The sequence below is a fragment of the Diaphorina citri genome, unplaced genomic scaffold, assembly GCF_000475195.1.
Source record: "Diaphorina citri unplaced genomic scaffold, Diaci psyllid genome assembly version 1.1 scaffold89, whole genome shotgun sequence".
Lineage (NCBI taxonomy): Eukaryota > Metazoa > Arthropoda > Insecta > Hemiptera > Psyllidae > Diaphorina > Diaphorina citri.
The window spans coordinates 213,182-226,052 of NW_007377526.1; the positions used below are offsets into that span (position 1 = coordinate 213,182).

The window sequence follows — 12,871 nt, forward strand, 5'->3', positions numbered from 1 at the left end:
AAAAGGATCAATTTAATTAAAATCGAACTCACCATTTAAGAGTTATCGTGCACTAAACGGACAGACGCATACAAAATCTTCGAGTTCCACATAAAACAAAGTTATGTTGAGTCAAATAAAAAGTTAAAGTATACCATCATCCACTTTCAAAAGTAGGACACATCGCGAACAACATGTTTTAAGATAATTATAGCGCCAAACTAAAAATAACAATAAGGACACTCTATTTCACTATCAATCTAGAAACCTGCCAGGATATAAAGGACAGTAAAAAGAACACATTGAAAACAGTTGAATCCACTTCTAATCTCTAGGGTCTCCTGACAAAATTACAAAAAACTCGGGGTAAGAAGGTAATTTGTAATGATACTTTATTTATTTGTAATAACAATTTTACAATACATGTTAAATAATTCACAGTTTGATAATTAATAAACGACTAAGAATACACCTAATATAAAATATCTTAAGGATGGATTAGGTACTTATCTTCAAATTAAAGTTAGATTACCCATACTAAAGGTCATAATGTTATAGGGGGTGGATACGATGAGAATGTTCAGTGGTAGTAACTGGGTGCATAAAGCGTAGGATAGAATCCAATGGAGGAATGAAGAAGAGACCTTTGTCCAGCAGTGGACAGATAACGGTTGTCCCTGATGATTTCCTTAAGGCTTCAATGGCAGGATTCTTACTTAATGTGCTCTTCAACCCAACCGGGATTGTGATGATTCAGATCCTCCAGTCAATAACCTGCCTCGGTGGCGTAGTGGTCAAGACGCTCGCCTGGTAATCAGGAGGGCGTTGGTTCGATCCCAGCCGAGGTATGGAATTTTATCCTCATTTATTTGAGAATTTGACCACATAATAATGGAGATCTAAGGGTTAGGTGGTAGAGAACGCCTAAGGCATTAACCTCGCCTAGTGGTTGCCTTCCACTCAAGAGTCTATTATTATTATTATACCGTCTTCCCTATTTGGTTTTCTAGTTGGCTCTCTATTTTCAACGAAAATATTGTTGATATTGTCAGTCAGTCTGACCCGAATTTTTACACGTGCTTGAAATATGTATCTTGGATAACATAACTGTGAAATGTGTGTATGTGAAAATAACAAGTGAAAACATAGTACATACCTATCATTCTTTATCATGTTACTTGACATAGTAACCTGTTTCCAGAAGATAAGAAGCAGATGTCTAAATTTTAGAATTTCTAAAGAAATACATATATCCTTCTAATATTTTCCCCTCAGTCCTTTTCTATTCCTAACGTTATTATTGTTCCCCAACAGGTGAGCACCACGGTGACAATCGTGCAGCAAAGCAATGCCGCCATCGAGGCACACGGGGCGCAATTGGCCGCACTGGAGAAACGAGTGGAACTGCTGGCACGAGAATCAGTTAGTAACAAGGACAGTGTGGAAGATAGAAGATCTCAAGAACTCCTAGTATCTCAAATCACACAGGCTGTGCAGAATATTATTACAGAGAAGGTAAGCAATAGAAATATGTAATGTAAATGTAAATGCAATTTCTTTGTGTTATTATGTCACAACTTTGGTGCTCACTGCAGCATTGTAGGATTTTCCCAATATGCTGCTTTCTGAGATGAGAGGTGCTTGGTCAGCGTATCATTGATGTTGTTCTCGAGACTGAAAGAGAAAATCAATCCCGTTTTAAATCTTCTTTTTCTTCTTCCCGTGTTCAGACGGGGTCGGCGTTTTTCGTCAGCCTCTCAATCAACCCTGGGGTCATTGCTTTGGGCTGACATCTGGTTTTGGGTACAAAATTTTTACGAGTGGATGCCCTTCGCACTTATGTTTTTTTTATTATTATTTCTTTAGAAAGGGAAATTTCAGGCTGGTATGTTGTATCCTCCCTGTTTGATCACAAAATAATAGAGCTCTAAGGGTTAGGTGGTAGAGAACGCCTCCGGCGTTAACCTCGCCAAGTGGTTACCTTCCACTCAAGAACCTATTATTGTTCTCGTGTTGACCCAGCAATAAAATGTGAGGTATTGTCTTTTTTCGCCCGTCTCACGAGAGACACATTACGACATAGACTACAGGAGGCTACATAATCCATGATTACCAGTGATAGGATAGACATACTTTGGTATTGATGTAAACATAGTCTCTAGTTATACCTGTTTTTCGTCATCGTTTATTGTAAATTGAGTGATTATTTGTAAATTGTTTGTCATTGGAGTTACTGCGAAGCATAACATCAGGGAACACGGTTAGTCCAGTAATAGAGTACTTGTTTAGATGGTCCCTGGTTCGATTTCCAAAGTCAACGAAAGTTGTATTAATTAGACTTACTCACTCAAGAACCTATTATTGTTCTCGTGTTGACCTAGCAATAAAATGTGAGGTATTGTCTTTTTTCGCCCGTCTGACGAGAGACACATTACGGCATAGACTACAGGAGGCTACATAATCCATGATTACCAGTGATAGGATAGATATACTTTGGTATTGATGTAAACATAGTCTCTAGTTATACCTGTTTTTCGTCATCGTTTATTGTAAATTGAGTGATTATTTGTAAATTGAGAGGAAGCCAGCCGTTCCGAGAGCGAACATTATCCCATCAGGATAAAATCCGCCTCGGGCGGGAATCGAACCCGCGGCCTAGCGCTTACAAGGCAGACGCACTACCAACTAAGCTAACTAGGCTGGCTCTCACGGTTTAGAATCTAAGCTCACTTGAAGTCAACAAAAGTTTGTGTTTCAGTGAAGAAGAATCCTCTTTTATTTCTAGTCAAGAAAACAATATGTCTGTACAAAGAAACGTTTACTTTTTACACGGTAAATTTACACAGACAAAATTTATTATTGAAAAAAAAAAAAAATCAAATATTTTAACATTGAATAGTGCAAAAATTTTACCCAAAAAAACAACTAATTTGCGTAAAATTTTGATTCAATTCTCAACTCTTGGACCAAGTTCCCAGTAGGATAGGTCCAGATTCAAAATCAAAAATAAAGTAAAAATGTTCATGTATATCATGTATAATCCCTCAATATTTTATGGTTTTACAACCCACATGTGTACATCTCTAGAAAACGAAATTTTGACTTTTTTTTGATACCTATATATTTTATTTATTTATATTTACACTCTAATAAATATAAATAAATAATCACTAGCCCATTGGTAACGCGCTTGCTTGCCATGCAGAAGTTCCCGGGTTCGAATCCCACCATCGCATCGACATTGTAAATTGTATATAATGTGTATTAACAATACAATAAAGATTGAATTGAATTGAATTGAATTGAATATAAGTAGGGCCATCGGGTATGTATTAAAGCCCTATAACACTGCGACCTGGTTAGATGTTTTATGCATAAGTAGGGCCATCGGGTATGTATTAAAGCCCTATAACACTGCGACCTGGTTAGATGTTTTATGCATACCTGAGTAAAGATTGGGAGAAGGCTACGTTCAGATTCCGATGGGTTGTGTTCAGATTCTCTGATAATTGATGCACTTTGCTTACACACTCGAGTGTTTGCTTACTCACTGACTCTGAGTTTGCTTCTACTCCAGCCAGAATAGCGCGCACCCCTGGAAATGGAGAGAATTAATAAATAATTAGCGAAGTGAAATAAATGATTACCACTAGCCCATTGGTAACGCGCTTGCTTGTCATGCAGAAGTTCCCGGGGTTCGAATCCCACCATCGCATCGACGAAAAATGTGCACTCGTTTTCCGATTGCAAATATGTATTTCGACGGGTTATTTTCTGGTGTTCTCGTGTTGACCAATCACCTAACAGGGAAGTATAATGTGTTTTATGGCCCATCTGATGAGAGGCATACTACGGGACAGGCATGCTACGACACAGACCACACGCGTCTAATGTAGCAGTTGTTTCATTGCTACAAAGTAAAACGGCGATGAAACACTCATTTCTTTTTTATATACACTCCGAAAGGCTGAGGGGGAAATCTAGTAGGGGATACTCGATGGGAGAACCCTGGTGCTAGGTTCCAAGCTAGTCAGTCTTTGTGCATCGACAAAAAATGTGCACTCGTTTTCCGATTGCAAATATGTATTTCAACGGGTTACTTTCTGGTGTTCTCGTGTTGACCAATCACCTAACAGGGAAGTATAATGTGTTTCGCATCGACAAAAAATGTACACTCTTTTTCCGATTGCAAATATGTATTTCAACGGGTTACTTTCTGGTGTTCTCGTGTTGACCAATCACCTAACAGGGAAGTATAATGTGTTTTATGGCACATCTGATGAGAGGCATACTACGGGACAGGCATGCTACGTTGTTTCATTGCTACAAAGTAAAACGGCGATGAAACACTCATTTCTCATTATTTTTTTATATATTGAATACTACCTTGCTCGAAAGTTTCACTCAGTTGTTTGAACATGGCGTGCGAGGCTTTCTGATAGTCGGGAAGAGATTTACGGAAATATTCCTTGAAACATTCTCGCATGTTCATCTGAAGATTCTGCAGAACGGCATTTGTAATCGTGTCTAGAACGGTTTTGCTTTGTACGACCTGCGGGAAGCGAAGTTAACAGGCTGGGTAAGTGAACGAACGAATTCAGATTCAAGTTATACAAGATTTAGTTCGACGAATTTCGGGCCCACACGGGAAAAATTAGAGCTCAAACGCGGAAAATTAGAGCTCAAATGCGGAAAATTAGAGCTAAAATAGGGAAAATTAGAACCCAAATAGGAAAATTTTTGAGTTTAATGGGGAAAATTAGAGCCTAAATGGAGAAAATTAGAGCCTAAATTTTTAGTTCGACGAATTTCGGGCCCACACGGGGAAAATTAGAGCTCAAATGCGGAAAATTAGAGCTCAAATAGGGAAAATTAGAACCCAAATAGGAAAATTTTTGAGTTTAATGGGGAAAATTAGAGCCTAAATGGAGAAAATTAGAGCCTAAATCAAAGAGGTTTGACAGAGGGAACTGTAACTGCTAAGGTCTCATTATTCCGAAAGCGAAGAGAGAAGGAAGACAGGATAGGAAAAAGGCAGTCGTTCCGAGAACGAACCTTATTCCATCAGGGTTCTGCGGTTCAGGACGAGCGAGCCAATTTAACATGGCTAGAGCTAGAGACCATCACCCCGGTGTATAGCAGATACAAGAAAAAATTAGAGTCTAAATGAGAAAAATTAGAGCCCAAAAACGGAAAACTAGAGCCTACATAGGGAAAATTAGTGGTTGTCATTCACTCAAGCATAGATTCAACTTACCTTGGACAGGTTTTCCTTGAGTAGATGGTCGGTGGCAGTTAGTTTTTGAGATAGTTCAGTTTGTAGTTGATTCTTGAGTGGAGTTATTCACTCAAGCATATCTTCAACTTTCCTTGGAAAGGTTTTCCTTGAGTAGATGATCGGTGGCAGTTAGTTTCTGAGATAGTTCAGTTTGTAGTTGGTTCTTGAGTGAGGTCATTCACTCAAGTAGTACCTATAACTTACCTTGGACAAGTTTTCCTTGAGTAGAAGGTCAGTAGCAGTTAGTTTCTGACATAGTTCAGTTTGAAGTTGGTTCTTGAGTAGAATCATTCACTCAAGCAGTAGCTATAACTTTCCTTGGACAAGTTTTCCTTGAGTAGATGATCGGTGGCAGTTAGTTTCTGAGATAGTTCAGTTTGTAGTTGGTTCTTGAGTGAAGTCATTCACTCAAGTAGTACATAGAACTTACCTTGGACAAGTTTTCCTTGAGTAGATGATCGGTGGCAGTTAGTTTCTGAGATAGTTCAGTTTGTAGTTGATTTTTGAGTGGTCAGGGTAAAATCCGCCCTGGGCGGGAATCGAACCCGCGGCCTAGCGCTTACAAGGCAGACGCGCTACCAACTAAGCTAACTAGGCTGGCAGTGAGGATCTTTTTTCGTACCTGCTGATTGACCCCTTAAGCCTACAACTCACGATGAGTTTTATCGTATCAGTCCATCGCATGCAATAGAACTCATCGTGAATGGGGAATTTCTATCCGATAAGTTTGTCTGATGGAAATAAATGTTCAATCTAATATATAAAAATGAACGTGTGTGTGTTTGTTTGTTCGAACTTTATGCCTGGCCAAACCGCTCATCCGATTGCTCTGAAACTTTGTCAACTTATTACTTGCACTCCCGTGAAGGTTATAGGCTATTTTCCGGTTCGTTTTTGTTAAGCTACGCCGAGCAAGACGGGAATCAAAACTGCGACCTAGCGCTTAAAAAGCAAGAAGCGTGCTATCTTCCAATTATTATTTCCTACTAGCCGAAATTCGTCGCTTCGCTCCGGATTTCTGCTAGTTAATCCTTAAGGCATGGCCGTACTTATCTAAATACAGGGTGAACACGAAAAACGTCACCAAAGTCCGCCATGCACGAGCTTTATGTACGCGTTTCTCTGAAGAAAATGGTTTGTGTGGCTCCGTGAAAAATATTGGAACAAAATCGGTATTATTGGAACAAAATCGGTATTGTTGGAAAGCTGAGACTTCAGGGATATTTTTCCTGTTGCATGCCGCCAGATTGCGCCTTTTTTTCCTAGTCAAATTTCCTCTTTAAAATTTAAAAGAAAAAGCTGATCAGGGAAATTTCTAAATTAAAACTTAACAAAAGGTTCCAAAAAGATAATTTTATTGTTTTAAGTTTTATTTATTTTAATGGAAATTTTGTGCAGATTTCAGTTATGAAACCCATTTTTCTCTATGTTTAACTGAAAAAAGTTTTCAACCCCAATTACGTCAACATTTATCTTGGTCTGGTGATGATACACTGAGTGGTATCGAAAGCTCACCAAATTAACACCTTTCTTAATAATCGAAATTGTCTTGATAAGTTATTGTTTTTTATAGGTATACAAGTTAAGGATAAGGTTTGGTAGGTAGGGAGTAAGGTAGGTACGGCTGCGAGGTAGATAGGGTGTATTTTGCCAGGTACGAATAGGGTAGGAAGGTATAGAATGAGCGTAGGATATAGGTATATGGGGAGGGAGGTAGGTATGTACACACTTTAAAAATATTCCCACAACAGTGACGTCATGGTGCAATCAATAGTCTGTCCTCTTCCTCTCACTCTCTCTTCTTCCTCTCTCTCTCCCTCTAAACCCTCCGTTTCTGCCTCTCTTTTCCCTTTTCTCTCTCTCCTATGTAGTCAGCACAACTCTCCTCACTTGGTAACTACTGTAGGTAATTTGTAACCTTAATTTTTCCTTTGGAAACGGAACCGCCATCTTGGATTTCCCATGATATATGTAGTCCAGGCGCTATCACGGGGGAAAGAGAGGAAACGAGCTTAAGAAGAGGCGAAATTCCGAAAGGGAAATACGACTCAACGTTTCCTTGCTTGGGACGATTCCGTTATCGGAAGCCTTTTTTTTTTTTTTTTTTTTTTTTTTTTTTTTTTTTTTTTTGCAACGAGACCGTTGTAAATGAGATTCGTGTGGTATGTTCCGTAACATGTCCAACGCAGAATTCGCTGAACTCTTCCTTAGAGATTCAGTTTTGAATGTGCCGCCTTGAAGTAATGCGAAAGTAATGCTTGGAAGGTAGCTTGCCTGCCTGCCTGTAAGCGCTAGGTCACAGGTTTGATCTCCTGGGACAAACTTTATCCTGAGATGATCTTTCTCCTGTTTTCGATTTCGCAAGGAGAAGACATCCGTTTATACAGTTCCTTCAAACCTCTCCAGAAAAAAAGGTTTCTAAATCAATACCTTCCTCGGTGCCTCGGTGGTGTAGTGGTCAAGGCGCTCGCCTGGTAAAGAGGAGGGCGTGGGTTCAATCCCAGCCGAGGTATGGAATTTTATCCTCGGACTGAGGTTTGTGCAAACCGGGACTGAACGTTTGGACGCGAGCTGATTTCTGTCAAACTGGACTGAAGTCCGGGACTGAGCGTCTAAACGGCCCTTCAGAGATTCAGTTTTGAATGTGCCTTGAAGTAATGCGAAAGTAATGCTTGGAAGGTAGCTTGCCTGCCTGCCTGTAAGCGCTAGGTCACAGGGTTGATCTCCTGGGACAAACTTTATGGTGAGATGATCTTTCTCCTGTTTTCGATTTCGCAAGGAGAAGACCTTCGTTTTTACAGTTCCTTCAAACCTCTCCAGAAAAAAAGGTTTCTAAATCAATACCTTCTGGTTTTCAGGTGCACCAAACCAACGAAGTGCTGAGTTCGATTCCAATCGTGGACGTGACAACACTGGAAAGTAAAATGAAAAGCAAGGTTGCCAATTCGAATTATCGGGATGTGAGCAGCGGTAGTTCTCCCAGTCGAGAAGTTGAAGAAATCATGCAGCCTTATACTGACGTTACCACGTGAGTCCAATACCAGAGCGATCTTCTAGAATAGGACTATGCAACCTCCGTGGCCGAGTGGTTATCACACTAGGCTTGCACTCTGGAGGTCCCGGGTTCGATTCCGGGCGGTGTTGAAGTTTTTTCGGCTCTGTGCTTGGATTTCGGGGTGCACTCAGCCTCGTAAGGACAATTGCGAGTAGCGGCATTACCAGAGTAAAAAGAAAAATTATAAAAATGTCAGAAATAGTAAAGGAGGTTCTTAGTAATGCTGTGATATCAACAAAAAAATTGTGAAGAAGCTCTCAGCTTCACCACAAATAAATCGTGATTTAGATTTTTTTTAGACTATCTTGTGGAATCTCTGTCTAGGGGACGTTAAACAGAGAGTAGACTAGGGTCTAGCTGTGCGACTATAAACAGGGAGGAGAGCAGCTAACCCTAACCAGCCTAGCTAGCTGGCAGTTCTTCAAAGGGTTCTCTCTACTTTCAAAGAACAAGCCCAAGTCCTCACGATCCACGATGGTTGACTGCGGCTCAGGACGAGCCAATTAAACATGGCTAGAGATAGAGTCCATCACCCCGGTGTATGGCAGATAAAAAAAGATATCTTCTCTTTATTATGCCACTACCATTCGGCTACAGCTGAAGCCGGCTACAGCAACAGCAACAACAACAACAACAACAACAACAACAACAACAACAACCACCAACAACCACCAACAACCACCAACAACCACCAACAACCACCAACAACACCAACAACCACCAACAACCACCAACAACCACCAACAACCACCAACAACACCAACACCAACAACAACACCAACAACAACAAAAAATAGTGGAAATTTTTACATATTCTTAAGAGTTTATTGCAAAAAAGAGTAAGTCTAATTAATACAACTTTCGTTGACTTTGGAAATCGAACCAGGGACCATCTAAACAAGTACTCTATTACTGGACTAACCGTGTCCCCTGATGTTATGTTTCGCAGTAACTCCAATGACAACGGACAAGATGGTCCTGTAGATAATACAGATTGGCCTGACGCTCCTCCAGTACATAAAGTCAAACCTGAGAAGAAAACCCCAGTAATAGAAACCCAACCTAAGAAACGGTAAGTAAAGCTACATTGAGCATGGTGAGTAATCGAATGGGTGACTTGAAAAAATAAGAAGTTTTTATAGAGGGAACTGTAAAAAACGAAGGTCCCACTGAACTTTTAGAGTAGGTAGGTAAAAAATGGAAATACAAACTCCTGAATTCTTCACACTCAAGTGTACCTACATGCTTCAAGTGAATGGATCATACCTGACTGCTAAGTGTTTGTATGGTTGCTGCCATCTTCTGTAGGCTGAGCACTTTTAACTTTTAGAGTAGGTAGGTAAAAAATGGAAATACAAACTAATACAAACTCCTGAATTTTTCACACGCAAGTGTACCTACATGCTTCAAGTGAATGGATCATACCTGACTGCTAAGTGTTTGTATGGTTGCTGCCATCTTCTGTAGGCTGAGCACTATGGTCTCCAAAGCAGGATCTGGAACACCTCCACCAATATGACTATCTTCATTAAACATAGGCCCTCCATTGTACGCACTGAAATAACCACGACGTGATATATTTAGGCTCATTTCACACTGAGCGGATTTTTACCGCGCGGATTTTTACCGCCTGCAAAATCCGCGATTTCTTTCACACACAGCGGTTTATGTGATATATTTAGTTAAAAATGTTAAAAAAAATTGTACTCGTTTTTCGATTACAAATATTTAAATGGGTTACTTCCTGGTGTTCTTGTGTTCCTGGTGTTTTTTCTGGTGTTTTTTGTGGTCGATCTTCCAAATAAGTTCTAAACCATTCCAATGCCTCTCCCGATATACCCAACTCTCTTAATTTATTAATTAATGTAATTTTATGAACACAATCAAAAGCCTTACATATATCGAGAGAAACTATTGACCCAGCACCTAAATGGGAAGTATTGTGTCTCTTCTCGCCCATCTGATGAGAGACATACAACGGGATGGACATGCTACGATACAGACCGCACGAGTCTAATGTAGCAGTTGTTTCATTGCTTCGAAATAAAAACGGCTGTGAAAAACTATCTGTTAAAAATTTCAAGTGGAGTTATTAAGCATTAGATCGCGGGGTGAACTTTATTCTTCTCGGAATGCCCAGCTTTCTCTACTCCCATCCTGTCCTCATAGTCTCTTCGCTTTAGGGACAGTGGGACCTTCGTTTTTTTACAGTTCCCTCTATAAAAACTCCTCATTTTTTCAAGTCACCCATTCGATTACTCACCATGCTCAATGTAGCTTTACTTACCGTTTCTTAGGTTGGGTTTCTATTACTGGGGTTTTCTTCTCAGGTTTGACTTTATGTACTGGAGGAGCGTCAGGCCAATCTGTATTATCTACAGGACCATCTTGTCCTTTGTCATTGGAGTTACTGCGAAACATAACACCAGGGGACACGGTTAGTCCAGTAATAGAGTACTTGTTTAGATGGTCCCTGGTTCGATTTCCAAAGTCAACGAAAGTTGTATTAATTAGACTTGCGCTTTTTTGCAATGAACTCTTTTTTTCAATGCAATGAATATGTAAAAAGAACACCAGAAAGGGTTACGTTGAAATATTTGCAATCGAAAAACGAGTACAAATTTTTGGGATTTTGTCGATGGTGAGATTCGAACCCGGGACTCTAGATTTATCTTAAATCTACACGAGTGGTTAGCTGGAAGAACTTCTCCAGGAGTACCCTGCCACTAAATGAGACCATAAAAAAAGGCTCTCCATGACGGAATCGCCAGCCGGTACCACTAAATGAGACCATAAAAAAAGGCTCTCCATGACGGAATCGCCAGCCAATGTAGGTTAATAGTTACCGAATGAGGAGAGTTGTGCTGACTAGATGACGTGAAGGCATCAGGTGTCATAAGGTCGAGATGTTGAGAGGAGGGGGTGGGCAGGGACGGAGGGGGAACAGACAGGAGAGCCTCCAGTCTTTTGGTGATCAGGGCCGTGTCTAGGACATCTGAAAAATGGCAGAATAGAGGGTGTACAAATTACTGTTCAAATAAAATGTAAATAGAATAGAATAATTAATTGTATTTATCAATAAGATTTTACAATTGGTTGGCATTTACAAAAGAATACTTATATGATAATTAAAATAAAAATACAAATCCTGGCCCTTCTACATTTATTTTAGTCGTCAACTCGAACACGCATTCTGACTTCAAATATTTTACCATGCGCGATTTACATTCAATTTTGATTTCAAATACGCACTGCCATATGTTAACATTCCAAATACACGTTCTAGCTTTCAGTATTCGGTCATACGCGTTTTACATTCGATTTTGATTTCCAATGCGCATCGTCACGTGGTGTCGATTCAAATACGCATTCTAGCGTTCAATCTTCTATTATACGCGTTTGCATACAATTTTGGTCTCAGAGTGCGCATTGCAATGTGTTACCAATTCGAATATGCAATCTGGCTCTTAATGTTTTTTCGTTCAAAGTCGATTTCGAGTACGCATTGTCCTATAGTATCAGGCCAAACAAACGTTGACACCCGTCAAAATAACTTACGCGCTATACCTACACTCTAACCTCTCATGCACCAAGCGAAACTCGCGACACACCAACTCACACCCTCTAACCTTTTACCTCTACAGAGCGGGCACGCGGCGGAGGAACAGATCGCACGGGTGATAAATGAATTATACCAGGTCACCAACCAGACGTATAGACTCCGGCGGGAGCTATACCACCTAGCTGAGACACCTCCCCCCCACTCCGCCGTCACGTTCGTCGATGCGAAGCCCGACGGGGCCCACATCCCCGACGACCCCCTCTCCTTCGTCGTCTTCCTCGCCTACTTCTTCGTCTTCGGCTTCCTCGTCGAGCGCCGCCTCTCCGACATCTTCGGCTGCTCCGTCTCCGACGCCCTCGCCGCCACGTCGTCCGTACCATCTCCGGCGACATCTCCGATACCGTCGTCACCACCTCATCCAAACCCCCCTGCGGTCCACTTCGAACTGGTCCCGGATGTGGAGCTCACCCCACGTGGACCCCGCATCAGCATCACCTTCGAGGACCCGGACGCGGTACCCTTTATGTCGGATACCGATTCGGACTCGGATTCGGACGTACCTAATGCACCCGCGGCGGAACAACAACATCAGGACCGGCGCGAGGCGACGTCCGATTCGGACTCCGAGGATTGGAGCGGTGTCCGACCCGTGGCGCCGCGGTTTCTCCTTTCGCTTCCACATGGGGACAGCATCGAGCAGACCGGACAACGCACCGTGGACACTGTGGCTGCGGTCATCGGCTGGGTAGCCTCGAATGTCGACTTCATTCCGCCGACCTACCCTAGGAGAAGACCGAGACGACTTCCGCGGGGGCGACCGAAGAGGTACAAGAAACGAGCGCAGGAACCATAATTTAAACGCGACTGTACTCTCTGACTGGCTCTCGACTCGGTCCGTGAAGATCGGAGGTTCCTTCCCCCTCGTTTGTCTCCCTAGCGTCTGGTTCTATATGTTTTCTGTTTACATCCCCCATCCTGTTGTTTTTTTTTCGCCTAC

At 41.4% G+C, this 12,871-nt stretch overlaps 2 protein-coding genes across 2 annotated transcripts; one reads left to right on the forward strand and one right to left on the reverse strand.

Annotated features, from left to right (window-relative positions):
• The first annotated feature begins 7,782 nt into the window (after positions 1–7,782).
• LOC113473885 lies at positions 7,783–9,726 on the forward strand. The gene is made up of 4 exons (XM_026833347.1): positions 7,783–8,000; positions 8,116–8,285; positions 9,262–9,384; positions 9,705–9,726. Exons 1-4 carry the CDS (start codon positions 7,998–8,000, stop codon positions 9,724–9,726), a joined length of 318 nt encoding a protein of 105 aa, XP_026689148.1. The 5' UTR covers positions 7,783–7,997.
• Positions 9,727–9,731: 5 nt separating this feature from the next.
• On the reverse strand, positions 9,732–11,682 carry LOC103524252. The gene is made up of 4 exons (XM_026833348.1): positions 11,679–11,682; positions 11,139–11,307; positions 10,600–10,722; positions 9,732–9,867 (listed from the first exon to the last, which is right to left on the reverse strand). Exons 1-4 carry the CDS (start codon positions 11,680–11,682, stop codon positions 9,732–9,734), a joined length of 432 nt encoding a protein of 143 aa, XP_026689149.1.
• Positions 11,683–12,871: the final 1,189 nt, after the last annotated feature.

Coding starts and splice junctions, on each gene's coding strand:
- LOC113473885 (XM_026833347.1), top strand. Junction 8,286..9,261: donor CCTTATACTGACGTTACCAC/GTGAGTCCAATA, acceptor TATGTTTCGCAG/TAACTCCAATGACAACGGAC. Junction 9,385..9,704: donor GAAACCCAACCTAAGAAACG/GTAAGTAAAGCT, acceptor TTCACACGCAAG/TGTACCTACATGCTTCAAGT.
- LOC103524252 (XM_026833348.1), bottom strand. Junction 10,723..11,138: donor GTAACTATTAACCTACATTG/GCTGGCGATTCC, acceptor TATGTTTCGCAG/TAACTCCAATGACAAAGGAC. Junction 9,868..10,599: donor GAAACCCAACCTAAGAAACG/GTAAGTAAAGCT, acceptor TGGTTATTTCAG/TGCGTACAATGGAGGGCCTA.